The following is a 27,690-nucleotide window of genomic DNA, read 5'->3' as shown; positions in this document are numbered from 1 at the left end:
TACGTGCAGGAGAATGGTGTTCCTCAGGGCAGTGTTTTATGTGTCACCCTCTTTGCCGTTGCTATTAACAGTATCACGTCCACTATCCGGAGTCCTGCCCAATGCTCCTTGTTTGTGGACGATTTTGCTGTTTTCTGTTCTTCCTCCAGTCTTGTCAGTGCTAGTCGGCAGTTACAGCTTACGATAAAGCGCTTAGAGGCATGGACTGCAAAGACGGGTTTTACCTTTTCTGCAGACAAATCCGTGTGTGTTCATTTTAATCGTTCTCGGCGTCTTTTTACCTCCCCTGAATTGCGTCTGAGGGACACCGTTCTTCCTTTTAGAGACACTGTGAGGTTCCTGGGCCTCACTTTTGATTCCAAGTTGTCGTGGTTGCCTCACCTTAAAGACCTCAAGGTGCGGGCCCTGAAGGCACTGAATATTTTGAAGTGTCTGAGCCATCGGTCCTGGGGAGCAGATCGGCGCGTCTGCTGCAGTTTTATAGGGCTTTCGTCCGATCGCGTCTTGACTATGCTTGCACCGTGTATGGGTCAGCAAGGCCTTCGTATCTGAAGATCCTTGACGCAGTACACCATGAGGGTATCAGGCTGGCCACTGGTGCCTTCCGTACCAGTCCCATCCCCAGCCTGTGTGCTGAGGCAGGGGAACCGCCGCTCGCCATACGGCGGAAACTCCTCATGGTGCGACGGGTGTGTCATTTCCTTGCCTGTCTTACCCCCCCCCTGCGTACCCTACCGTTGCCCGACCGCCTATGGAACGTCTCTTTTCCAGTCGTCCCAGGGCAACAAAACCATTTGGGATTCGTGCCAAGCATTTGCTTGAGTCCCTTGGTGTGGAGCGTGTGGCCCCCCAACGACAAGGTTTTACTCGCCTGCCTCCCTGGTTGCTCCAGAGGCCCAGCATCCTTTTAGACTTGTCGGAGAACCGGAGGAACTGCACTCCGGCGTTTGTTTTTACCTCCTTATTTTACGATATTTTAAACCAGCATCCGGACCATGTACCTGTATTCACAGATGGCTCTAAACAGGGGGACACTGTTGGTTGTGCTGTTGTTTTCCCTGATCGAGTCGTCAAGTTACGGCTTCCTGTGGCGTTTACCATCCTCGATGCCGAATTTTTGCAATCTTGCGGGCATTGGAGCAGATGAGATGTGTTACCAGCCTTAAGTTCCTCATCTTTTCTGACTCCCTGAGTGCCCTTCAGACCATGCAACACTTGTACCCAGCGGATACGGTCGTCCAGAACATCCATGATGCCCTACTCCACCTGCAACGGCAGGGGAAGAAGGTTTCTTTCTGCTGGGTGCCGGGGCACGTGGGTATTAGGGGAAACGAACTGGCGGATGTGGCTGCCAAAGATGCATGTTCCCTCCCTCACGTTGTTGAATGTGCCGTCCCCCTCCATGCTGTAACCTCCCTTTTGCGTTTTCGTGTTATGCATCAATGGGAAGAGGAGTGGTTGGCAGTTTCTGACAATAAGCTGCGTCTGGTAAAGGCCACTACGCGACCATGGCGTACGTCCTACCAGTCATACAGGCGGGATGAGGTTCTCCTCACTCGCCTCCGCATTGGACACAGTCCCTTCACGCATGGTTTTTTACTCCGGCGGGAGGACCCCCCAATCTGCAGTGCTTGTGGCGTCCAGATTACTGTCCACCACATTTTACTTGACTGTCTTTTATTCTCTGACCAGAGGGCGGTGGTTTCCTTGCCACCGGATTTGCCCTCTATTTTGCAAGACGACGCAGCGACTGTGGTTAAGGTCTTACGGTTTTGTGTCCTGTCCAATCTGTTGCCTCGGATTTTAGGGAGGAGGTTTTAATGTGCTGCTGGGTGACTGGCTCACCCAGATTTTAGGTAAGAGGTCCGCCAGTCACGATTACCTCCTTGTTTCCCTTCGGTATCTGTTCTCTTTTCCTTGTGTTTCCTTTCCTTTTTTAGTGTGTTTCTTCTCCTCTTGTTTTGCCTCTGTATGTGCGCATTTGGAACTGCGTCAGGCCTGTGTCTTTTAGCCGTTCTCCTTGTTCGGCGTCCGTCTTCGTCCCTTCACCGCTTGTGTTCCTGTTTCTATGCGTTTGGGCGCTGATGACCACGCTGTTTAGCGCCCGTAAACCTCAAACACACACACACACACACACACACACACACACACACACACACTACACCCAACAAAGATAAACACTTTTCTTCAAATATAATTGTGTTTGTAGAGAGGAAATTCTTTTTACTTATGTCAAAACAAAGGTATGATGTACGCCATTTATGTGAAAAGCAGAGAACCAAAAACTAGTTTTGTTCTGGGTGGAATCATGTTTATTTGTACATTACTTTGACTTTAGTGGCAGGGAAACTGTTTTTAATATAATTGTTCAATTTTTTTTCCCAATTTTATTTTGCATTTTCTGATACATATTTTATTTTCTTAATTTATTGTTTTTACTGTTTCTGACACTAGCCATTCTTCAAACTCTCCTCTAAAAACTAACAATATTGTCATGCATTCGTTCATTTCTTGTGTTCCATAGATCCTCTCAAGAAGTATGAGGGTGTGCTGAAAAGTAATGCCTCTGAATTTTTATGTGAGAACACTCAAAGGTCTTAAATAAAACAAATTTATTAACATTTTACGTCTTTATTCTTCATGTGTACATATTTATTTGTCAACATACACCTCCAGCAGTGAACACATTTCTCTCAACTAGAGACCAGATTGTTGATATTGTCACTGTGGAATATTGTATTAACAATAAACTTTCGACTGATGACCACAGCAGTTAAGTCCCATAGTGCGCAGAGCCAATAAACTTTCTGTAGACTGCTGAATTCTCTTTATGCGTGGGGCAGTTAAATGTAATCAGTTCGAAGAAAAGCTGCAACTTTGGAACAAGTTGCTGCCTTTCCAGTTACACCAGACAGCTGCAGTTTATATGCTGTTTGTGGCATAATTCAGTATTCATAAGATTACAATGATATTTTTCAGCGAAAATTACCAGTATATGTTACACTGATACTAATATATTATTACTTGTTATACAGTTTCATGAGGAAAACTGCTACATGCCACATAGCTAAAAAAGCTTTTACATCCTTTACTCTATATATTCAGAGAGTAACCAGCACAAAGAGCAACTAATGAAGTATGTTTTTAATGTTCTTTTGAACTGGTCTTGCTTTATATTAGGTGGGAGCTTGTTATTCAGTTACAATCGACAGACTTTTTTTGCTTGTTTCTAGAGTTGCAGTAAATTTGCCTATGTCCTACTGAACTTCAACCCAATTTTACACAGAATTCACTTACACCAATGTGGATACTTTATGTAAGAGATAACAGCAGATTTCAGTGTTTTTCAATCCCTCTGAACAAACATGAAAATTTGTGAAGATTTTTATAAGCAAATCTATCTCTTACTGCTGAGGTAAACAGAAGGCAGTCAGCTTGATCTACCTATCTTGTTTTGTGTTCAACTGGAGGAAGTCAGAGGCCTTTGACTAAAATGGAGCAAAACCTCTGCATGTGAGAAATTCACTCCATTATCAGCACTGCACAGGACAAGTAATGAATTTGAATGTAGCAAGATACTGGAATAACATTATAATAATCAATGTTGAGAAGTAGCCTGTATGTTATCTCATATTTTTGTTAGCTGCTTCATATCATATAAATCATTGTGACTATTCAGTACAGGGAGGGGCATCTGTTTTTCTGTTTGCTAGGTAGCAACAGGTTAACAAACATTTATTTATTTATTTATTTATCCATCCGTAGACAATCAGGATTGTATGGATGTTGTCAACATGAGTATATACAATAGGTACACAAATTTATAATTGTCACAATCGGAATTCATGAATATTATAACAAGATGCATTTTTAAACCACTTAATGACACAGTTGCTAATTTTTACATATTTCTATGCATTCACATCATCTCAAGTAATCATTGACAGTATAAAAGCACTTTTCCGAGAGATATTTTTTTAGCGATTTCCTCAGGTTATCTATTTTGCTTATGTCTTTGATCCCTTGTGGAAGTTTATTGTATAATTTAATTCCATTATATAACATGCTATTTTGAGTTTTTGATTTGTTTTTCCTATAGAGGTGTAAGTGTTGTCTGTGTCTGGTGTCATGTGCATGTATGGAACTGTTTATCGGGAACTGGTCAATGTGTCTTTTTATGTATATTATTGTCTGCAAAATGTATTCACACGGAACTGTCAATATACCCAAAGATTTAAATAACTCTGTGCAATGGGATCTACTGCTACTTTTTGTTATGATTCGTACGGCCCGTTTTTGCAACTTAAATATTGTTTGTCTGTTCTGCTCTGTTGATCCCCAGAAGGTTATGCCATAACTAATTATAGAGTGGACATACGCAAAATATGCAGTTCTAGTACACCGGCTACTACACACTGAATTTATAATCCTAAGTGCATAGCATGCTGAAGCTATTCGCTTTCCAAGTACCGCAGTGTGCTTGGTCCAATTTAGTTGAGAGTCGACATGCATGCCTAAAAATTTTGTTGATGGTACACATTCTATGTGCTCGTCATTAACTTTTAGCTTGCTACTGTTCGGTTTTCTGTTTAAGTGGAAGCTAATACTGTTGTTTTTTTTTACATTTAGGGTTAATTTATTAGTCTCTATCCATTGGCATACATGCTTAAGTGTTTCCTCAGCTTTTTCATTGAGTGCACTTGTCGACTCAGCTTTGATTAGGATGTTACTGTCATCAGCAAACAGTACTGATTCACCATGTTTGACACTTTGTGGAAAATCGTTTATGTATATTAAAAAGAGGATTGGGCCGAGCACACTTCCTTGGGGGACTCCTATGTTGATGTATTCTGGGTTTGAAAGGCGTGAAAAGGTATGATTGGAGTTGGTTTGAGTGATCTCCACCTGTTGGACCCTGTTTTGCAGGTATGAATGAAACCACATGTTTGTTACTCCTCTTACTCCTAGTGCATTTAGTTTGTTTAGCAAAATTGTGTGGTCTACCGTGTCAAATGCTTTGGTCAAATCAAGGAAGATCCCTGTTATGTGGTCTCCTTTGTCTAGTGCTTCGAGGATAACATTTGAGAAGTGAGCTACAGCTGAATTTGTGCTTTTGCCAGCCCGGAAACCAAATTGCTCTTTACTCAGAAGATTGAACTTTGTTAAGTACCCCATGAGCCTGTTTTTCATTATGGTCTCAATGACTTTTGAAAAGGATGACAGTAATGAGATTGGTCTGTAGTTTTCTATGATTTCTGGGTCACCTTTCTTATATATAGGTAGGATTTTTGCATGCTTTAGTATTTCTGGGAAGCGACCCATGGAGAAGGATTCATTGATGATGTGCACTAATGGGTCTTTGATGTTGTCTATGCAGTCCTTCAGTAAGCACACAGGTATTTCATCTATGCCTGCTGAATTTTTACATTTTAGGTTACTCACAACATTGGATACTTCTTCTGCTGTGGTTGGTCGTAGCATCATTGTGTGTGCTATTTTGTTCAGAGTTTGTGATTGCTTTGTTTTGTTGAACTTCTGTTGCAGTCTGGTAGCTATGTTACTGAAATATTGATTGGCAAAGTTTGCTAGTTTTTTTGGGATCATTTATTTTGGTATCATTGTGCTGAAACTGTATGTTTACTGGCTTTAATTTTTTCCTATTAGTTTCTTGTTTGGTGATTTTCCATGCTGCTTTGATTTTATTACTGGCTTTTTCTATAAATTTGTCATTTTGGTACCTTTTAGCCACTAACTATACTTTTCTATAGATCTTTCTGTATCTATGATAATAGTTATGAAATGCTGAATCATTACGGTAGTTTTTCATTGAGCTGAGGTGCTTGAGCATTTCAGCAGATTTCCTTATCCCATTGGTTACCCAGCTGTTGTTGTTGCATGATTTAGTGATTCTTAGAACTTTAGGGAACACTTCTTCAAACCTGAATTTAAATACTGACAGAAACTTTGAAAACTTCCCATTTATAGTAGGTTCTCTGTACACTTCCTCCCATGTTTCACTGTTAAGTAGTGCAGCAAATAGAGCTCTTTTTGACTTAGAGAAAACCCTACTGTACTTGTGTATTTTAGTGTTATTATCTAATTCTATACCCAATTTTAATAACTGACTGGAATGGTCTGCGATGCCAAGGTCATCTATGACAATGTCACATCTATCTTTCTCTATGTCTGTTAGCATATGGTCAATACTTGAAGCTGAATGTCTGGTTATCCTAGTGGCAGTGTTAATTAATGGTGATACACCATAGGCATACATAATGTTCAGAAAATTATTGTACAACATATCTGGGTTCATCATGTTAATGTTTAGATCTCCACAAATGATAATTTTGCCTTTGGGGCTGGAGACCATATCTAATGCTTGGGTTAACTTTGTAGTGAATGTGTCCATGTCACCACTGGGAGCACGATAAATACATAGTACTGTTAGTCTTTGGAATACATCTAGGTTTTTTATATCTAAAGCAGATATTTCTATGTGTTTATCTTCACTTAATGCCATGGCGTCATTCCTAATTTTATACATAATCCCCTCTTTCACGTATATGCATGATCCACCACATTTCATAGTGTTTCTACTGTAATGACAGGCTAGAATGTATGAATGTAGTGCTACATTTGATAATTCTGAACCGTTACACCAATGTTCTGTTAAGCAAACAAGTGAGCTGTCAATAGACTGCAGTTCCACTTCTAATTGTTGCACTTTGTTTCTTATGCATTGCATATTTTGGTGGAAGACTGAGAAGCACTGAGCACTGCTTACCTTGTAGTCTTTATGTTTCTCTTGCCTTGGTCTAAAAAATCCTTTTGGTGATGGGGTGTTATGGTTATCCTACTGATTGATGGACTGGCCACTATTTCTTCCGTTGGATCCTCACATTTTCTCGCTGTTTTTGTTGAAGATGATTCTGGCGCTGCCTCTTCTTGTTCAAGTGATGATCCTGGCTGCACTGATGCTGTGGCTGCGACTGACTTACTAGTTATGTAGCTGTTAAGGTGTTTTCGTATTTCCTTGATAGAAACTGGCTGTATTGCAATTGTATTTCTTACAGCGTGGTCGTCTTTTTGTATTAGTTTTGTCAGCATTTTGCTAATGCACGACTTCCCAGCGCTGTTATAGTGTTGACCATGTTTCGTGAACAGTTCTCTTGAATTGGGAAGCTCAAAGAATGTTACGTTTTGATGATACTTGCATATTTTACGAAATTGTCTATTTATTTTTGTAAGCTCCAAATTTACGATTGAGTTGTCCTGCAGGTCGTTTCTATGAGGCATGCTAGTGACTACGATATTCGGCACTTTGAGGTTCAGTAGTGTTGTTTTTAGACATTGTGTGGCAAATTTACCCTCGTTTCGGTATACATTGTTGCTTCCACCCATGATTATGACCGTGTCATTCTTAGATAACTCATTTAGTGAATTACTGTTTTTCGTTATCTCGGTCAAAGGCGCGCTTGGCTTAGTTATTCCTGCGGCCGTAAATGATGAACTGTATTCATTCATTTTCTCGGCGATTCTCTTGGCGTGACTATCTCCAAGCACAAGAACTCGTTTTTTGTAGTTCCTTGTTTTATTAGTTGTAAAAATTTTCCTGACTGTGCACTTTATTGGACATTTAGTCACTGATTCTGGTTCATCCCTATTTGCTGTTTTATTACAGTCTTCGTCTAGAACCAAGTATTTATTTGCTAGCGGTATCACCGAAGCTGTACTTACTGTTTGTTTACATGCTTTAGTCGGCACACGCCACCTTTTTTGCGTGGAAAGATCTTCTACGACATCTTGTGCTAGGCTTGCGGTTTTATTACAGTCTTCGTCTATAACCAAGTATTTATTTGATAGCGGTATCACCGAAGCTGTACTTACTGTTTGTTTACATGCTTTAGTCGGCATCGGTACTCGCCACTTTTTTTTGCGTAGAAAGATCTTTTACGGCATCTTGTGCTAGGCGATGATTTTGCTCCAATCCTTGGTATTTTATTTCCAGTTCTTGATATTTCTTCTGGAGTTCTTGGTATTTCGTTGTTAAAGTCACTAAATAGTCTGATAGAGCCCTTATTATTGTTTCTTTTGATTTTAGTGTGTACAGTGTTTCGTTTTCCGCGGCACTCGTAAGGCACTGACGGCATGTCCAATCATGATCGTCTTTTATATACTTCAGATTCACTTTTACGCATTTATCGTGGTACCACGATTTGCACTCGATACACAGGATACCACGCTTAACCTTTTTTACACAAATTTTGCACATATCAGTATCACTTTTTATGGAAATTGAGACATCATTACACGAGGAGGGTTTACCCGGCGCCATCTTGACAAAAGCTGTAGACTGAATCTATCAGTTCATTGCTGCCTGTTGAGTAGTTTCATTTGGAACTATTCTTTTTTGTATGGATTGTATATTATTCATTCTTTTATCATTCTTGCTGTGATATCATTAGAGTAATGCAGATTTTAGTAAATAGTAAAATAACTGCTAGAATATATGTCTGAGTTCCATTTGAAAAATCATATACTGATTTGGCACACACAATTTGAACTTCATAAATTATTTATTACTTTTACAGGATTTATCAGAGGGAGTTACGTCATTGTGGAAGCAATAAGGATCCTTCTCAGCCTCCTCTGAAGATATCTAACTCTGAGCACCACTCACAAATGTTGTGATTTAATTTGTGTTCTCCATTCACACCTGCACATCTTTTTTTTTTTTTTTCTAGCACAAAACACAGAAGCTCCTCAAAATTTTTTACAATGACTGAAACTATAGATGTGCTATTCAGTGTAATCTTCTCTACCTCAAAAACATTTATATGTCATTATAAGATTAAATGAAGTAAGCATATATTGACACATATTGATTATCATTCATATTTTTCATACAACACAGTAGAGAAAGAGTGTATAATAGAACAATGTTGCTCGTCACACTGATGAATATGCCATGTATAAAAAATACACAGTAAATTTACAAAATTGTATGTATGTTTATGTATTATTTCTCCTTTTTCCACCATTTCTGAATCAGTGAGTACAATAAAACATTCGCCTGATAACTCAAACTAAATGTTGCACCCATCCAAAGTGGTGATGTAAAGTGAAATATGTACATTTGCACAAATAATTTGTGTGGCTCTTAAGAGTAAATTAAATGCAGTATTCAGGAAAGACTTTCTTGCTGTACTTGTATTATTTGTTGCTATGACTTGAACAGTGCTGTTTCTATTGCTCCCATCTCCATTTCTTCTCCTTGTGTTTGCCTTGTTTAGTTTTTGTCATTGTCTCACATTTTGTGGAACGTTACCACATTCTGACATAAGGTGTAGTATTTTTTTCCTATTCATTTCATGGTTCATGGTGTGGGTTCTTGTAGTCATGTCCTAGTTCATGAACCACGGGCAACATATGAGTGGCCAAGTAAGTGGTCCCGACAGTCGGGATACCAGTTACTTTGGAATAAGGCTGGGCATCTCGGACATATTCTGAGTCGTTGTCACCTTTGTGCTCATACGGCAAAGACTACCAAATCCACCGGTTAGACCCTCAGCCGTTACGGGTAAAACCCAATCGGACTCGGGGCAAGTAAGGCTAGCAACCAGCTTCCCTAGTACTTTAAATATGATGCTGTCAACAATCAGAGCAAAATGCCTCAGACCTTTGGAGGTGACGGAGTCCCACCTCTAACTGACAAACCAGGGAATCATAAGATAGGACTTAGCAAACAAATGGTAATGAGATGGGGAGCTATTAATATCAGTGGGGGATACTCTGGGAAGAAGGCAGAGCTGGCAGAGGGTGCAAGTAAGCTGGGGCTGGAAGTTTTAGCTGTTAGTGACATTTGGGTAAGGGGTGAGAAAGAAGAGGAAGTGGGAGAATACAAGGTCTACCTGTCAGGAGTGAAAGCAGGAATAGCACAATGGGGTGTAGAGCTTTACATCAGGAAAGAAATGGAACCCAGCGTAGTTGCAATAAGATATGTAAACAAATGACTGACGTGGATAGATTTGACAGTGTCTAGCAGGAAAATTAGGATAGTGTCAGTATATTCGCATTGTGAAGGGACAGATCAAGATAAGATGGATAGTTTTTATGAGGCACTCAGTGATGTAGTTGCTAGAGTAAAGGACAAGGACAGTCTTCTGCTCATGGGTGATTTTAACGCCAGGATTGGAAATCGAACAGAAGGATATGAAAAGGTTAGGGGTAAATTTGGAGAGGATATGGAGGCCAACAGGAATGGGAAACAACTTTTGGATTTCTGTGCCAGTATGGGCTTAGTAATCACAAACGCCTTTTTTAAACATAAGAACATTCACCGGTATACTTGGGAAAGCAGGGGAACCAGATCTGTCATGGACTATATAATAACAGATCAGGAATTCAGGAAGGCTATGAGGGACACACGTGTATTCAGGGGATTCTTTGATGACACTGATCATTATTTAATCTGCAGTTAAATTGGGATTGTGAGGCCGAAAGTGCAGGAGATCAGGTCCATATGTAGGAGGATAAGAGTGGAGAAACTTCAGGATAAGGAAATCAGACACTAGTACATAACAGCGATCTCAGAAAGGTACCAGTTAGTTGAATGTAGTCAATTACAGTCATTGGAAAAGTAATGGACAAGGTACAGGGACACAGTACTAGAAGTGGCTAAAGAATGTCTTGGAACAGTAGTGTGTAAAAGTAGGATGAAGCAAACAGCTTGGTGGAATGACACAGTCAAGGCAGCCTGTAAAAGGAAAAAGAAGGCGTATCAAAAATGGCTACATACTAGAACTCAGGTAGACAGAGAAAGTTATGTTGAAGAAAGAAACAAAACCAAACAGATAATTGCAGCATCCAAGAAGAAATCTTGGGAAGACTTTGGAAACAGGTTGGAGACTATGGGTCAAGCTGCTGGAAAACCATTCTGGAATGTAATTAGCAGTCTTCGAAAGGGAGGTAAGAAGGAAATGACAAGTATTTTGGACAGGTCAGGAAAACTGCTGGTGAATCCTGTGGATGCCTTGGGCAGATGGAGGGAATATTTTGAAGAGTTGCTCAATGTAGGTGAAAATACGATCAGCAATGTTTCAAATTTCGAGGTAGAATGGGATAGGAATGAGGATGGAAATAAAATCACATTTGAGGAAGTGGAGAAAATGGTCAATAGATTGCAGTGCAATAAAGCATCTGGGGTGGATGAAATTAAGTCGGAACTCATCAAATACAGTGGAATGTCAGGTCTTAAATAGCTACACAGGATAATTGAAATGGCATGGGAGTTGGGATAGGTTCCATCAGACTGGAAAAAAAAGCAGTAATCACACCAATCTTTAAACATGGAAACAGAAAAGATTGTAACAACTACAGAGGTATCTCTTTAATCAGCGTGGTGGGTAAAATATTCTCAGGTATTGTTGAAAGGAAAGTGCAAGTATTAGTTGAGAACCAATTGGATGAAAAATAGTGTGGGTTTAGGCCTCTTAGAGGCTTACAGCAAATAATGGAGAAGTGTTATGAGTGGAACAGGGAATTGTATCTATGTTTTATAGACCTAGAAAAGGCATATGACCGGGTTCCTAGGAGGAAGTTATTGTCTGTTCTATGAGATTATGGAATAGGAGGCAAACTTTTGCAAGCAATTAAAGGTCTTTACATGGATAGTCAGGCAGCAGTTAGAGTTGACGGTAAATTGAGTTCATGGTTCAGAGTAGTTTCAGGGGTAAGACAAGGCTGCAACCTGTCTCCACTGTTGTTCATATTATTTATGGGTCATATGCTGAAAACAATAGACTGGCTGGGTGAGATTAAGATATGTGAACACAAAATAAGCAGTCTTGCATATGCAGATGACTTAGTTGTGATGGCAGATTCGATTGAAAGTTTGCAAAGTAATATTTCAGAGCTAGATCAGAAATGTAAGGACTATGGTATGAAGATTAGCATCTCCAAAACGAAAGTAATGTCAATGGGAAAGAAATATAAACGGATTGAGTGCCAAATAGGAGGAACAAAGTTAGAACAGGTGGACGGTTTCAAGTACTTAGGATGCATATTCTCACAGGATGGCAACATAGTGAAAGAACTGGAAGAGAGGTGTAGCATCGCTAATGCAGTGAGGGCTCAGCTACTATCTACTCTCTTCTGCAAGAAGGAAGTCAGTACCAAGACTAAGTTATCTGTGCACTGTTCAATCTTTCGACCAACTTTGTTGTATGGGAGCGAAAGCTGGGTGGATTCAGGTTACCTTATCAACAAGGTTGAGATTACGGATATGAACGTAGCTAGGATGATTGCAGGTACTAGTAGATGGGAACAATGGCAGGAGGGTGTCCACAATGAGGAAATCAAAGAAAAACTGGGAATGAACTCTATAGATGTAGCAGTCAGGGCGAACAGGCTTAGATGGTGGGGTCATGTAACATGCATGGGAGAAGCAAGGTTACCAAAGAGACTCATGGGTTCAGCAGTAGAGGGTAGGAGGAGTTGGAGCAGACCAAGGAGAAGGTACCTGGATTCGGTTAAGAATGATTTTGAAGTAATAGGTTTAACATCAGAAGAGGCACCAATGTTAGCACTGAATAGGGGATCATGGATGAATTTTATAAGGGGGGGCTATGCTCCAGGCTGAACGCTGAAAGGCATAATCAGTCTTAAATGATGATGATGATGATCAATTCATTTCATTTTAATAATATTTGTTAACATTAAGAAAATTATGTTAGTGTTTACATGTGCCATTTTCGCCTGGAGAATATCTCTGCGCCGTTGGCACCTATCCCCTCCCCTGCTCCCACTCCAGCACTACACAGCCTTCTATTCCACCAGTGCACCCACAGTCTTTTTACTTTTCTCGTTTTCCACTCCCTTTGCCCATCCTCCCCCATCTAAGCTTACAATCGCACCAAGATGTCCTACCCAGTCCACATCATGTCCCTATATGCTCCCACAAGCGAGAGTCGGTACGCCTACCCTACCATCCCTCTCCCTCTCTGCCCAAGCCTCCTCCATACCCCCACTATCCAGCTTGCTTCCCCCATCATGTGCATTTGCTCACGATCTGGCTCAGCAGCCAGAGACAGTGGTAATGTGTGTGAGATGTGCTTGTGTGAATGTGTGTGTGTTTTGTTTGCTTTAGAAGCAGGCCTTGTGGCCATAAGTTCACTTATTTAGCAGTCTTTTTGTTGTGTCTGTCTGTGATACAACTACTCCACTATATGATGAGTAGTTGTCTATCCTTTTCGTAGTACTGTTATTATTCCATCCTGGATTTTCCATTGTTTAAAATTAAATAAGTTATTCAAGAATGAAGTGAAGTAAACACACAGTCTTTTCTTCCAGGATTGCGATTTACACATGAGAAATGACTGTTTCAGAAATTTAAAGTTGGGGAAAATGTTGAAATGTGAACCTGTAAGAATATGATTTGGATGTGAGCAGGCAAATATAAGAAAAATGAAGAGACAAGGGGGAATGGGTACTAAAGAGGTACAAGCAGGTTCATACTCTGCATGTGAATATACAGTGCTCACTCTACAGAATTCCTGAGAAATATTAGGGTGGTAGTTAAGTCAGTGATGAACTGGTGTGACGAAATATAGGGTGAAAATGAACCAATATGACAGCTACCAGCGATATCAGATGAATGTTCATATGGTGGTAATCCTCCAATGACCATCAATGACTCTGTCATGAATGCTCACACAATTCTTTTTTTTTAAGGATGCTAATTTAAAAACATTGAAAATGCTTCAGCGAAAAGTTGAAATTATTAATAAATCTCATGTTATTTATCTCACTGACTTGCATATTCATGAACTGTTAGATCTTTATCAGCATTAAGGAATTTGTTAAAATATAATAATTGATAAGGTTTAAGATAATATGAAAAAATGTGGCTGACATGATAAAAATGGTTTATGGTCAGCTTATTATCTCAGTCTACAAGATATTTGATTTGCTGCCAGTACACTTTGGTGGAGCCATAGAATGGGGCTGCACAGCACTCTAGCATAGTCAGGGCAATTTATCCGTGTGAGATATGTAGCCCATGCTACAGCCCCTACCAGGTGCTCTACAATACTGAGACATTTGTAGGAGAAAGCACCTGAAATGGTTGGCAACTGTCAATTATGTTCACTCATAATTCAACCAATTGTAAAAACCTGGAATAGTGTTTATCTTACCCAGTCTTATTCTTCCCATGACAAAAATAAAAATATCTCTCTCTTCTGGTTAGTTTCATTGTTTACAGAGCCTAGTTTAGGCTGTTGCAGCTCACATGCCCATTGACTGGCAGCAGGATAGCCACCAGTATAGGTGTGTGATGGCAGCCAATACACTGGCACGAGAGCAGTCTGCCAGCCAGCCGGGAACCAATGTTACAGCTCTACAGTGGCAGAGCATATGCAGGTAGGATTGGCCATGTGGTTAGTGCACATGCAGAACACACACAATGGGGCCAGATGGCAGTCTGTACTACCTGCAGCTACCTGCCAAAGGCGAATGAGCCAAAGACTGTCGGGCAGTGTCTGCAACCTGTGCGGCAGTGTAGTAAGTGGTTAGTGGCCCAAAAAGTTTTAAAGTCAGTTGTGTGTGAGAAGCTCACATTATGCCTCACATACACCTATCGGCACATGTCGGAATTTGACAGTGGCACGGTCAAAGCCTATTGAGACTGCAATTTATAATTCTGTGATATTGTTGTAGGTGTTGGTTGGAACCCCACAACTTTAATGCAGATGTGGAGTCAGTGGTTTCACAAGTGCTACATTCAATATGGATCAGGATCTCAATGGCCCCAAATGTTTAGCACCTGCAAGGAGAGACATATTGTTCACTTGACTATACAGGAATCTACAGCCGTCTCATATACCTATCATCAAGAAATGGCCTTATTTGCTGCTAGATGAGTATCCACACTGTGTTATGATGTCTGGAACACCACAGAATGTTCTTTGACCGATCTCACAACTTCTGTTGATACGACTGCAGAGGCATGCATGCTGACAGTGGTGCACCCGATAATGACTTTGAATCCATTACTGACAGCAAGTCATCTTTTCGTATGTGTCCTCATTCTGCATTCAGTATCACAGTATCACATGTGTGTCAGCAAGAAAGAGAATGTGAGATATCATATTGTATTTTTCATTGGCATATAGACTGAGCGCCTGATGTGATGCTACGGGGTGCCATTGGTACATGACTGTATCACCTGTGTTTCACATAGCCAGTAATCTGGATAGCAGCTACTACTCATTGCCCATGCTGTTGTGGCACACTTTGATACAAAGGCTGTTGGACTGCTGCTCTGGCCAGCATGTTGTCCAAATACTTCATCCCTTAACAACTTGCTGTAGTTGATGAACAACTGGCATAGAGCTGAAGTAACACAGCCTCATTTACCTTCGTCTGTCCTCCATGTCAGTAGGACTCATAACCATCTGGGCTACAACAATTGTCACTGCTACAGATGGTAGCTCTGTGTGGTAAATGTCACACTCTGTTTACTCCCAAACCAGGTACAATTTTTTCATGTATTCTTCCTATTATGCTCTATCCGCTATCATTATTTGGTATCTTTCGTGGTGCAGCGACTTTAATGGACAGAAAAGTATATATCTCATTCTGCAGATACTTCATCCACACATAGAACTACCAGATCTACAGGTGAATGTATGAATCTTGAAATGCTGTTTGTAGTAGTGTTCTGTTAATGGTGCTTTTCTTGTGTTCTTCCTGTTTGTGTACTGTGTAACTGAGACAGAAACATTTATTATCTGTTGCACCAACACCTAGATCAGTGGTTATAACCACCAAAATTCACATTGAGACTGACCAGTAGAACTGAGGCAGAAGGACTTGGTGTCAAATGAGGCAGTACTTCCCCCAGTACTTAGAAGTGGACCAAAAATCACATTGAGGCTGACTCAGAAGGACTTGGTGTCAAATGAGGCAATACTTCTCCCAGTACTTGGAAGTGGACATAAAATACAGGGTGACATTTGACTATTTACTTGATTAAATAGAGAATTTGCGTCACAACATGAATAAAGCTAATAAATGTCAAATTATAGGGTAGTTTTATCTGTCATCTTGGTAACATAATAGTCCAAATATCAAAGTGCATAGTGTATGTTGAGTCTTAAATTATTGTAATAAAATTTCTCTAAATGTTACCTTCAGATAGGATATGGAAGTAAAAAAATACTTTTAAAAGATACAAGTGCATATTGGCGAGTTAGGCCCTTTACAGGGATATAAGGTACAGTCTAGTCAGTATGAAAATAAGTTGGGTTGTCATCAAAAATGAGGCACAGGAACATAGATCCCATGAACTGAAAACAACAGACATAGCTAGTAAGTACAGTTTTTTTTAAGGGAGGCTTTTAGGGGTAGTATCCAGCCAATGCCAACTACAGTTATTCATTCACTGGTACATGGCTGGAGAGGACACTCACACAGTTACACTTTATGTAGTAATAGCAACAGAAAAAACTATGATACACAGATAACCCAAGACAACATGACCATCTAATAGTACATCTGGAATGCAGTAAAGCAGTAACTCTGCATGGAATGAATTTGACAAGTCCTCAGCAGTTTTCTGGAGATTTGTGGTACCAGATGTCTTTGTACTGTCATGCAATTGCTGTTAATTATGGACCAGTGGTTTGTGGACACACAGCTGGCACCTGACAGCATCAAAGAAGTTTTATTTTGGATTCAGATTAGGCAACTTTTGTGGTCAAGCCATGAACATGAGATCATTGTATTGCTCGTCCAACCACTGTAGTATGACTCTGGCCTAGTGACACAGATTGTTATCCTGCCAGAATTGGCATCGCCGTCAAGCGTAGAAAGGGTACGCTACAGGGGACTGCAATATTGTTCATATTGTCCTTGGCCATTATGGTGCCTTCAGTTACTATCAGATGCCCCATGGGAGCCCTGCTGAATGCCTGACAGTATAATACTATCCCCTCTGGCATGTGTCCATGGTGGATTGCACGTTGCAATCATCTGTTCATATGGATGATGACATATCCAGACCCAACTGCTGACCTTGTATAGCAATAAATGTGATTTATCTGGCCAGGTAACACATTTTCATGGACACTGTCCTATCTTGATGACCCTTTGCCAACTGTGGTCATAATTGCCAATGTTGTCATGTCAACATTGGTAGACATAAGCGTCATTGGCTGTGGAGCCACGAGTTTAACAGTGTGCATTGAATGCTATGTGCCTGCTACCAGATTTGCAACAAACCACCACCTATCCTACTTTACAGAGCAGTCAAGTCACCGATGTTCACATTCCGTGATGAGGTGAGGATGTCCCAACACCTGTTTCGAAGATGCTTGTTCCCAAGTGACAGACCATAACAATCTTTCCTTTGTCAAATTTACTTATGGTAGTGGATTTCCCCATTTGCTAGAATAATTCCTCATTTGGCTCTGCTCCACTTACATAGTTTCCTTATCGCATCACATGCCCACATTGCCACCAAGCAGTGTTCAGTCTTGCAGTGGGCAGTGGTTGTAATGTTCCTGCTCATCAGTCTGTTTAAACAGAGCCCTTGATGGACACTGTTCAGTAGTTTACAATGACTTGACACAACATCAGTGGCTGGATATTAGAGAAAGAAAACAGATTACAGAAAAGGGGGCTCTCCATGAAAATCATGTGCATTGACCTGCCTTGGCATCGAATAATAATAAAATTACCTTAAAATAAAAGCTGATGTCCATATAAGTAGCCTTCATTGCAATCACCTCCTGCAGGATGAGCATAACAGGGAATACCGAGCGAGGTGGCGCAGTGGTTAGACACTGGACTCGCATTCAGGAGGACGACGGTTCAATCCCGCGTCCGGCCATCCTGATTTAGGTTTTCCATGATTTTCCTAAATCACTCCAGGCAAATGCCAGGATGGTTCCTCTGAAAGGGCATGGCCGACTTCCTTCCCCATCCTTCCCTAATCCGATGAGACAGATGACCTCGCTGTCTGTTCTCCTTCCCCGAACAACCCAACCCAACCCCCCATAACAGGGAATATTCTCAGACAACATCCAAGAAACTTCTTGACTTTTACATCCACATTACTGAGAGCAAACTGATAGATACTGAAACAACAATTGTTATTTGGTACTTCCTTTCAGGCTTATAATTGTTAGCAATTTACGTTTTCACAACTAAGGATTGACTGAAAATGGACATGGAGGTTCCATTATGTTTTAATCAATTTGACCATGATGTGATTTGTGCTTCACCATATGCACACATCCATGCACGCATCTCCCCACCCTCCTCCCCCACACCTAGAGAGAGAGAGAGAAGAGAGAGAAACATCTGTATATGTCAATCTGAGTAAAACTGAAGTTCCAGCCACTTTTCTCCTTAACTGCTTGCTGATGGCAGTAAGTTGGATTATAAGTTGTATCAGCAGTATAATGACATTGCACAACTATCAGAGTTACATCTCTTCATTATCTCTGGCACTTCCTCTCATCCATTATGACACTTGTTAGTGACAGCTCGTGTTTATCAAAACTCATTATAATGACTTCCCATATATTTTTGGAAATATCACACAGAGTAATGGCTATCAGGATCTGAAATTCTCATTTTACTCTCTTTAATTTGTATTTGTACTTTTCTCTCAAGATCTGCAAGGACTCAACATTCTCTGCAAATTTATCTATATTGGCATTTGCTGACTGCTACCTGCATAGCTCCACTTTCAGAGTATTTCCACATCACCAAGGATTGGGTTACTACCAAAAATAAAAGTGGGTACCTGCCTCCATGGCTGTGGTCGCTAATGCACAGTTGTGTGGTGGCTCTCAATTCCATGGGTAAGTTTGGTCTAATTCTGGTGGTGGAAAAAATTTTCTGTGCCAGTATTTGGGCGGCAAGGGAAGAAGAAGTGGTTGTGTAAAGTTCCTGATCTCCAGACTTTGAGCTGATGTCCTGGTTTATTAAATACCAAACCTCTCTGCAGTGTCTCATGAAATGAGGGCATATGACACTGTTGATGGTTATCTGACCATCAGATGGGGGATCATTAAGCTTGTCGGATCATCATGCAGCACAAACACTACACTACACTACATTACATTACACTATCCCCACACACACACTATTACAATTATTGTCATGGAGCATATTGTATATAAATAAAGAAAACAACAAAAAATATATATAAGTGGTACATTGATATGTTTACATATTAATTTTGTGGGTTACAGTCACAATCAGACCTACCTAACTTGATGATACTACTCAACCACAACCAGGTACTGTGCAACAACCGGGTTTCTTACGAAGCACTCATTTCATTTTCTTTCTATTAGTGGTACCCAGGGTCAAATGGTGGTATTGACAGTGGGATAGTAAATCTAACTGTATTCTATGGCAATTAGCAAACATTATTCTAGAACAAAAAAGTCTTCTATTTCTCAACAAAGACCCCAGTGTATTTGATCCAAGGGTTTTGCAATTTTTTTCATTCAGCCTGAAAAATATGTTACGTCATACTACAAATTGCTATTGGAGGACAATATGAAAGACAATTATTATTTCCTACATGCTGCAAATTTTTTTTCAAGGCACCAAAGTTTTGATTAGATAGTGTTTGTTCCATAGGTCCAAAGAGAGGAGATCCTTAAGGATGTGGAACATGTCTGGAAAACAAGAATACACAATCCATATTTACGAAGAAGAAAATACTAATATACTTTGCACTGATCCCAAGTGAAATTGTGCTCATGGGTATGGAATGGAAATGGAGAATGAAAGTACTCACTTAGAGCTAAATTTGGAGATTAATGGGGTTGAGGACCCAATGTGTGCACTTTTGTCATTATGACTGTTGCAACATAGTACAGTGGATTGTCAGTCTTGGTAACATTTCATTTAGATGATGTTTCAGATAAACCAACAGTGAAGTATAATAGGCCATAGTTATAGTTCTGACCCATTTCAAACAGTCTGTGGGAATTATACCCCAGAAATCCAAAAAACTACTCTGATTATTTCAATAGCTGGTGAGCGATCACTGGCGGCTTTCGGAGAGAGAGGACGTACTAGCGTACGGGCAGTTTGTGGTAGGTGGCCCGCGTGGACGGCCGGGTTTCATGAGTGGGATCGTATCATACGGTTTGCTGTTTTGAGGTGGGAAGACACGCCTCATCGTGTTTTGTGTTGCGACTCATCCAGAAGGGCAGTGAGGCAATGTGCCTGGAGGTATGATGTTCTGCCGTTTGTATTATCGAGTTCCCGGCTTCTTGTGGTAAGATTGCTCTTTCCTTATGCTTTGTACCCTCCTTAAGGAGGACATGGTGGTTTAAATTGTGGCTGTTGCTCTGCGAAACTGTGGCCATTGGAATTCGAAGCTGGCTCACACAGACTAGACTCTTGGCTGCTAGTATGTGCCGGTTGTTTGCTATCTATTTTGGTGCCCGCAAAGTTGCTCCGGCATGATTGCCTCCTGGTAGAGCGACGCTCACTGTTTGACAGTTTGAACCTGCCTGTGGTCGCGTGTGTGTGTTCACCATTAAATGGTAGATTGTCAACTTGACCTGAAAGTTTGCACCTTGCAGATTTGTATCATGGCTTTCTTGTAGTGGTCCCCCACTGATATTCCTGTTGTTGTTAATGTGCACCATTGAATGACAATTTGTTTAACGACAAGTAACAAGAAGAGCCTTTTGACAGAATGCTGTTGAGTGCTCAATCAGTGTACAGTTGAAGGTACTGTTATTACTAAATGTCTTATAGCCACTAGCAGTTGTACTCTGGGCTTGTGACTTGGTTGATTACATAGTTAATTAGTTTTTTAATATATATATATATATATATATATATATATATATATATATATATATATATATATATATATATATATATATATAAAACAGAAAGAAACTTCCACATGGGAAAAATATATTAAAAATAAAGATTCCAAGACTTACCAAGCGGGAAAGCGCCGGCAGACAGGCACATGAACAAAACACACAAACACACACACAGAATTACAAGCTTTCGCAACTGGCAGTTGCTTCGTCAGGAAGGAAGGAAGGAGAGGGAAAAATGAAAGGGTGTGGGTTTTAAGGGAGAGGGTAAGGAGTCATTCCAATCCCGGGAGCGGAAAGACTTCCCTTAGGGGAAAAAAAGGACAGGTGTACACTCGCACACACACACACACACATATCCATCCGCACATACACAGACACAAGCAGACATATTTAAAGGCAAAAAAAAAAAAAAAAAACCTGTCCTTTTTTTCCCCTAAGGGAAGTCTTTCCGCTCCCGGGATTGGAATGACTCCTTACCCTCTCCCTTAAAACCCACACCCTTTCATTTTTCCCTCTCCTTCCTTCCTTCCTGACGAAGCAACTGCCAGTTGCGAAAGCTTGTAATTCTGTGTGTGTGTTTGTGTGTTTTGTTCATGTGCCTGTCTGCCGGCGCTTTCCCGCTTGGTAAGTCTTGGAATCTTTATTTTTAATATATATATATATATATATATATATATATATATATATATATATATATATATGTGTGTGTGTGTGTTGCTGTTAAAGCCGGTTTTATGTATGTGTATGTTTGGTCGCAGCAGGTCTGGCGACTGATTAGTAGCGTTGTCAGCAAGATAACATAGTTCTAGTTTTGTGTATATATATTGCTGTTTAAACTTCCTTATTTTTAATGTATGTATATATGTATATGCTGGGTCGCAGCAGGTCTGGTGACTTAGTATTACTGTTGTCAGTAAGTCCTGCTACTTGTTGCTTCAATGATTATCTTGTTATAGTCCTTTATCTATGTCTGTTAATATTTAAAAGGTAAAATAATTCTGGGCATTTAATAGTCTTACTGTCAGAAGGTTTACCTGGTAGCTTACGGCCATCAGGGCCAACATTGGTTTCTGATGTTCTGCACTGAGCCATGATCCTGTATCCTGAACCGGTACCGGGGGTGCATATTTGGGTTGAGAGAGTTGCCTATTCTGAGGCACGCCACTTGATATCTCTGTCCGAGCCACTTGCTATCTCTGTCTGAGCCTGTATTGCTCGATCCCCCAGAACTCGGTGTAGCCCTCCCACTCCTACTTAACGATAAATTCAGACTTGAGTAGGACCATATCAATGGTAGCAGAGCATGGTTATTTCCAGGTTACGAGCAGAGTGTGTCGGGTTTCATACAAGAATGCCTGCCAGGAGCTGTCTAGGGTTGTCATACTTAAAAATTGACCATCTGCATTATGAGCTCACCATTCGTCAACAGTCAACCCAGGGGACCATAACCGAGTTAGTAAATAGGTTGCGGGCTACATTACATGAGCCATTTGTCATTTCTCCTGACATCCTGGGGAAGGTTGACGAAGTTATACCTTTGATTGAGCAGGCTGTTGACCAGCTCCAGTAGACTTTGGGAGTACTCAAGTCAATCTGAAACAAAGGGTAAGAATTTAGGCCCAACTTTGTCACTGGTAGGCCAGATCAGGTGATCTTAGCTCCATGCAAATGGTCCAAGGAAGAGATAGACAAGTTAGCTAGCAGAATCACTCAGTTACAAGCCAAAGCCAGTACTATTGGGATAGAGGAAAAATTCAAAGTTACACATAACCAAACACTCCAGCCAGGCAGTCCCCAACAGCAAGGTGCTGGCGTACCAGAGGGAAAGGTGACGTTACAGTTTGCCAAATTGCTGAACCTAGTCATGCATTTGCTCCAAGATGTCACCTAACTCACCATTGACAGTATTGACCAAATTCAACATTTTCTCTGGTTGGTCATGCATCTCCGGCTGCTTTCTGAGGCATTGGGGGGGGGTGCCATAAGCTATCATTTTGCGTTTGTTGTATCCGCTGAGTGTGGGAGTGTGGGGACCCTGTCTGGGATCATCTTGGAAGTATTGGAAGAACAACCTACCCTCGCCTACCTCCAGTGGACTATTATTACATCGAAGCTTTCACCTCATGCCCTCAATGATTTTGAGCACTGGTATTATTGGCTCATTCAGGGAACATATGAACCATTAGTACAATATATCGACTGAGTTCGTACTGCTGAATGCGCCTTAAGTATGGAAGTTGCTGTTACAGCGGTGTGTGGAGGTTATTCTGCAGGGGATGAGACCTGAGGATGATCAAAGGTGCAGTTCATTGGGAAGCCTACTACTTACTCCCAGTTATCTGACTTGGCTACCTCTATAGAGGCCCTTAGGGTTCCTGATGAGCAGAGAGGCCTTATTAGCACTGCAACCAGGCAACTGAATTTTTGTCTGAGCTAGCACAATTGCCTCATTGGTCGTTAACTGACCAGAGGTGTTTAAGGTGTAGATCTGATACCCATCTCGTCAGGAGTTGCCCTGATCAACATGGAGCTAAAAGAGGTTGATGACGCCAGAGGAAACGGGGGGGGGGGGGGGGGGGGATTATCATTCTAGGTTACTGAAAGGCTGTTCTCATGTTGGAACAACTAATTACTTGAAACTTCCCTTTGTCTGTGCTCTACTCAATCACGAGCCCATTTGTGGTCTCCTTGACTCCAGGAGTGCTGTGTCCCTGTTTGATCTGGACTGTTATCTTGAATTTCATAGTATCTGTAAGTTGCCACCTCCATCTCCCATTTTTCAGAGGTGTGGAACAGTTAACGGACAGAGGTATGGGTCAAGTTGTCTGTGGCGGGTTTTTCCTGGCCCGTACAGCTACCCTTGATGAGAAAACTTCCCATTACCCAGACTTGTCCTTGACGCCAATAGCAGGACCTTTTTCTTTAAATTTTACCGCTACCAGAAAATAGGGTTTTGTTGCTGTGAGATTAGTCAGCAGCATCCCTTGCTGGTCAACAAAGTTACATCTGAGTTTCAGCTAGGTCACCTCCAGAGGCCCCAAGACAACAGTTCGAGGTGCTCCAACACTGTCGTGTCATTCTTACCGACAAATTGAGAGTAACCGATAGGACAGAGTATAGAATTCGTTTGGTTGATGATGTCCCAGAGTGCCAAGCCCTTATCAGTTATCCCCTCCTAAAATGCAGATCCTATGCCAGAAGGTTGACGCTATGTTGCATGATAGGGTTATCAGACCATCTACCTTCCCTTATGCTTCCCCAATGTTCTTAGTCCCAAAGGCTCAGGTACGAGATTATTCTGGCCTGTTGTTGACTATCGACAACTTAACTAGAAGGTAGTTCTGGAGTCCATTACCCTTCATGACCTTCATAACTGCTTCACTTGGTTTGCCGGTACTAGGTATTTTACCATCCTCGACTTGAATCAGGCATACCATCAGATTCCATTGGCGGAAGAATCCAAAAAGGCTACCCGCATTTTGTACCAACTGGAATCTATTTGATTTTCACTGAGTCCCGTTCAGATTGTTGACTGGAGCCGCTGTTGTATCTTGCCTGCTGGACAGTGTACTTGGTGATATCAAGTTTGAATTCCTTTATAATTATTTGGATGATGTAGTCATCTACAGTAAGACTTTTGATGAACATTTAAATCATTTGGAATCTGTTCTGGAGAAATTGCGGGTTGCTGGTATGATGGTTGAACTGTACAAGATCGCCTTGGCCAGAGAACAAATTTCCTTCCTTGGGCATTTGGTTTCTCATGACGGTATGTGCATCGATGAAGAGTGGTATTTTGCCCTGCCCACCAGTAAGAAGGATGTCGCAAGTTTCATTGGGATGGCCAATTATTTCAGGAAGTTTGTGCCGAATTTCACTCAGCTGACTGCCCCACTTAACAGCTTATGCAAGAAGGGGTGAGCTTTATTTGGGAAGAGAGCCAACAAGCCACCTTTGATGCCCTGAAAATTGTCCTCACCAACCCCCCTGTCTTGACCATCCCTGACTTCAATCACCATTTCATTGTCCAGACCGACGCGTCAAGCACCGGCATTGCTGTCGTCCTCGTGCAGCAAATTGAAGGGGATAGATGCCCAGTTGTCTTCGCCTCTAGGTGTCTGTCCGAGGTCGAATTGAAGTACTCCATGTACGAATGTGAAGCTCTTGCTGTTTTGTTCTCCTTTGAGAGGTTTAAATTCCATCTCGAGCATAGGGAGTTCGACCTTGAGACAAATAACCAGGCATTAAGCTGGGTATTAGCCAGGCCCAGAAAATCCGGGCATATTGCTTGGAATCGAGCTTTCCTTTTAAGGTTCACCATATTAAAGGGGCCGAGAACCAGGTCGCCGATGCACTGAGTTGCATGTTTAAGGAGAAGGGGAAAGGTCTTAAAAAGGACACCTGCCGGAATGGTATCCTCGTTGGAACTGTCCTGTCCGAGATCTATGAACTATTTGTTAACATCAAAGAGAAACAGTCACTGGATCCCATCTTGGGGCCCATTAGGCATGCCGTGTTGAATGGGGAGGAGGTCCATGATTAAACCTTACAGAGAGGAGTCCTATGTCAGCGGTTTGGCAGGTCCAATCATGATAGGATTTTCTTGCCCCAGAGCCTTGTTCAGCCCACCTTTAAGTATTTCCGTACTTCACTTCTAGGTGCACATTTAGGGGTGGCCAAAACAGTCACCAAAATGTGCCAGCATATCACCTAGCCCGCGATGAATAAGGCTGTCCGTCGATTAGTTAGGCAATGTGAGGCCTATAAAATCAGGAAACCAGGAAATAACATTTGTCATGGATTATTGCAATCTGATCGAGAGTTTACCCCCATGGATAAGGTGTTCATTGATCACGTCGCACCTTTACCCAGGATCAAGAATGGGAAGTGCTATATTTTTGTCATCGTGGGTGCCTTCAGCCGTTTCACGTGACTCCTCCCCAGCAAGGACATTATGACGCACAGCACCATTAACCATCTTACTAAAGTTTTCACCCTCTTTGGTCCCTCTAAGACCCTGGTTAGTGACAATGCACCTGGCTTTATTTCAAAAGGGTTTCACAGGTACTGCTTTAATAATGCTATCAAACATGTTACCACTACACTTTACTAACCCCAGCCTTCATTTGCTGAGCGTGTTAACCAGAACCTAAAGGCAGCCTTAATTATTTATCATGCCAATGCGCAGAACAAGTGGGATTCAACATTCCCATGGCTCAATCTTGCTTTTAACACTGCTCAGCATGAGGCTTCTGGTGCGACACCTGTCTCCCTCATGCCTGCTTATCCAATTAATACTCCCCTAGCCAATCTGTGGAATATTGAAGACCTCTTTCCTGCAAATTTGGATCTGCATCAAATTAAACACAATTGGGAGGATGCTAGGTGCAATACTAAGTGAGCACACCTCCGGCAAGCTCAGTGCTTTAAATGTGGTAGAGTCCGAGTCTGAATAAAGGTAGAGGATTGGGTTTTTGTATGTAACTTAAATGCCCATGTGACCAGGGGAGGCACCTAGTGTTGGTAAGTGAGCCCCCCATTTTATTGGTCCATGCCAGGTCTGCGAGCGACTAAGTCCGGTCAACTTTCTGGTTAAAAACCTTGCTAACAATAGGTTCATTTGAGTGCACCTTTGAATAACAATTTGTTTAACGGCAAGCAACAAGAAGAGCCTTTTGACAGAACGCCATTGAGTATTTAATGAGCATACAGTTGAAATTACTGTTATAACCAATTACATCATTGCTCTGTGATTATTAATAAGTTGGCAAGATTACTACCTTTCAACAGAGCGCCGTTGATATTTCCTGTTGTTATTAATGTGCGCCGTTGAATCACAATTTCTTTAACGGCATGCCATAAGAACAGCCTTTCGAGTGAGCACCACTGAGTGCTCAATCAGCGTACAGTTAAAAATACTGTTATTACCAAATGTTTTGCAGCCACTAGCAATTGTACTCTGGGCTTGTGACTTGGTTGATTACATATTTTTAGCTTTTTAAAATAGGTATATATATGTTGCTGTTAAAGCCCGTTTTATGATTGTGTGTGTTGGGTTGCAGCAGGTCAGGTGACTGATTATTAGCGTTGTCAGCAAGATAACATAGCCTAGTTTTATATATATATTGTTGTTTAAACTTCCTTATTTTTAATGTACGTATATGCTGGGTCGCAGCAGGTCTGGCGACTTAGTATTACCGTTGTCAGTAACACCTGCTACCTGTTACGTCAACGATTATCTTGTTATAGTCCTTTATCTATGACTGTTAATACTTAAAAGGTAAAATAATTCCGGGCGTTTAATAGTCTTACCTGCACCAGGTTTACCTGGTAGCTTATGGCCATCAGCTATAGTATTTTGGCTTGTTGCTTAGCTGATTACATTTTTCTAGTTTTATGTACATACATATTGTTTAAATCTTTTATATATATGTTTAGTCCCAAAAGGTCTGAGAATTAACCTGTCATTATTGACAGTTTGATTGCATAGTGACAATAATTTTGGAATACCCTTTTATATGCATTCTTCCATTTTAAGGATTGGGAAGACAAGAAACGTCTGTATTTATGATCATTGCAGGGGACATCGGTTTCCGATCTTCTGCACCCAACTGTGATCCTGTATCCTTTACCTCGGGCATGTGTTTGGGTTGAGAGAGTTGCATATTCTGAGGTGGGCCACTCGCTATCTCTGTCCGAGCCTGTATTGCTCGAATCCCCAGAACATGGCCTAGCCCTCCCACTCCCACTCCTACTTCCATAAATCCAGACTTGAGTAGGACCATATCAGCTGTAAAAAAAGGTTTTGCTGTTTTTC

General features: G+C 41.2%; 2 protein-coding genes across 6 annotated transcripts in view; one reads left to right on the top strand and one right to left on the bottom strand.

The window, feature by feature from the left end:
• The window catches only part of LOC126267244 (protein phosphatase 1B-like), a 244,760-nt gene extending 235,755 nt beyond the window's left edge, over window positions 1-9,005 (top strand). For all 5 annotated transcript variants that reach the window (XM_049972246.1, XM_049972243.1, XM_049972244.1 and 2 more), the window contains one exon: window positions 8,592-9,005. In XM_049972246.1, the coding sequence (XP_049828203.1) occupies window positions 8,592-8,630 (39 nt within the window). In that variant the 3' untranslated portion in view covers window positions 8,631-9,005. The remainder of the gene's footprint in view (window positions 1-8,591) is intronic.
• On the bottom strand, window positions 6,781-7,914 carry LOC126267243 (uncharacterized). Its single transcript, XM_049972235.1, has one exon. The coding sequence runs from the start codon at window positions 7,912-7,914 to the stop codon at window positions 6,781-6,783; it is 1,134 nt and encodes a 377-aa protein (XP_049828192.1).
• Window positions 9,006-27,690: the final 18,685 nt, after the last annotated feature.

This window comes from Schistocerca gregaria, chromosome 4, assembly GCF_023897955.1.
Source record: "Schistocerca gregaria isolate iqSchGreg1 chromosome 4, iqSchGreg1.2, whole genome shotgun sequence".
Taxonomy (NCBI): Eukaryota; Metazoa; Arthropoda; class Insecta; order Orthoptera; family Acrididae; genus Schistocerca; species Schistocerca gregaria.
This window is presented reverse-complemented; position numbering and strand designations above follow the sequence as displayed.

Coding starts and splice junctions, on each gene's coding strand:
- LOC126267243 (XM_049972235.1), bottom strand. CDS start 7,914: ATGCCGACTAAAGCATGTAAACAAACAGTAAGTACAGCTTCGGTGATA.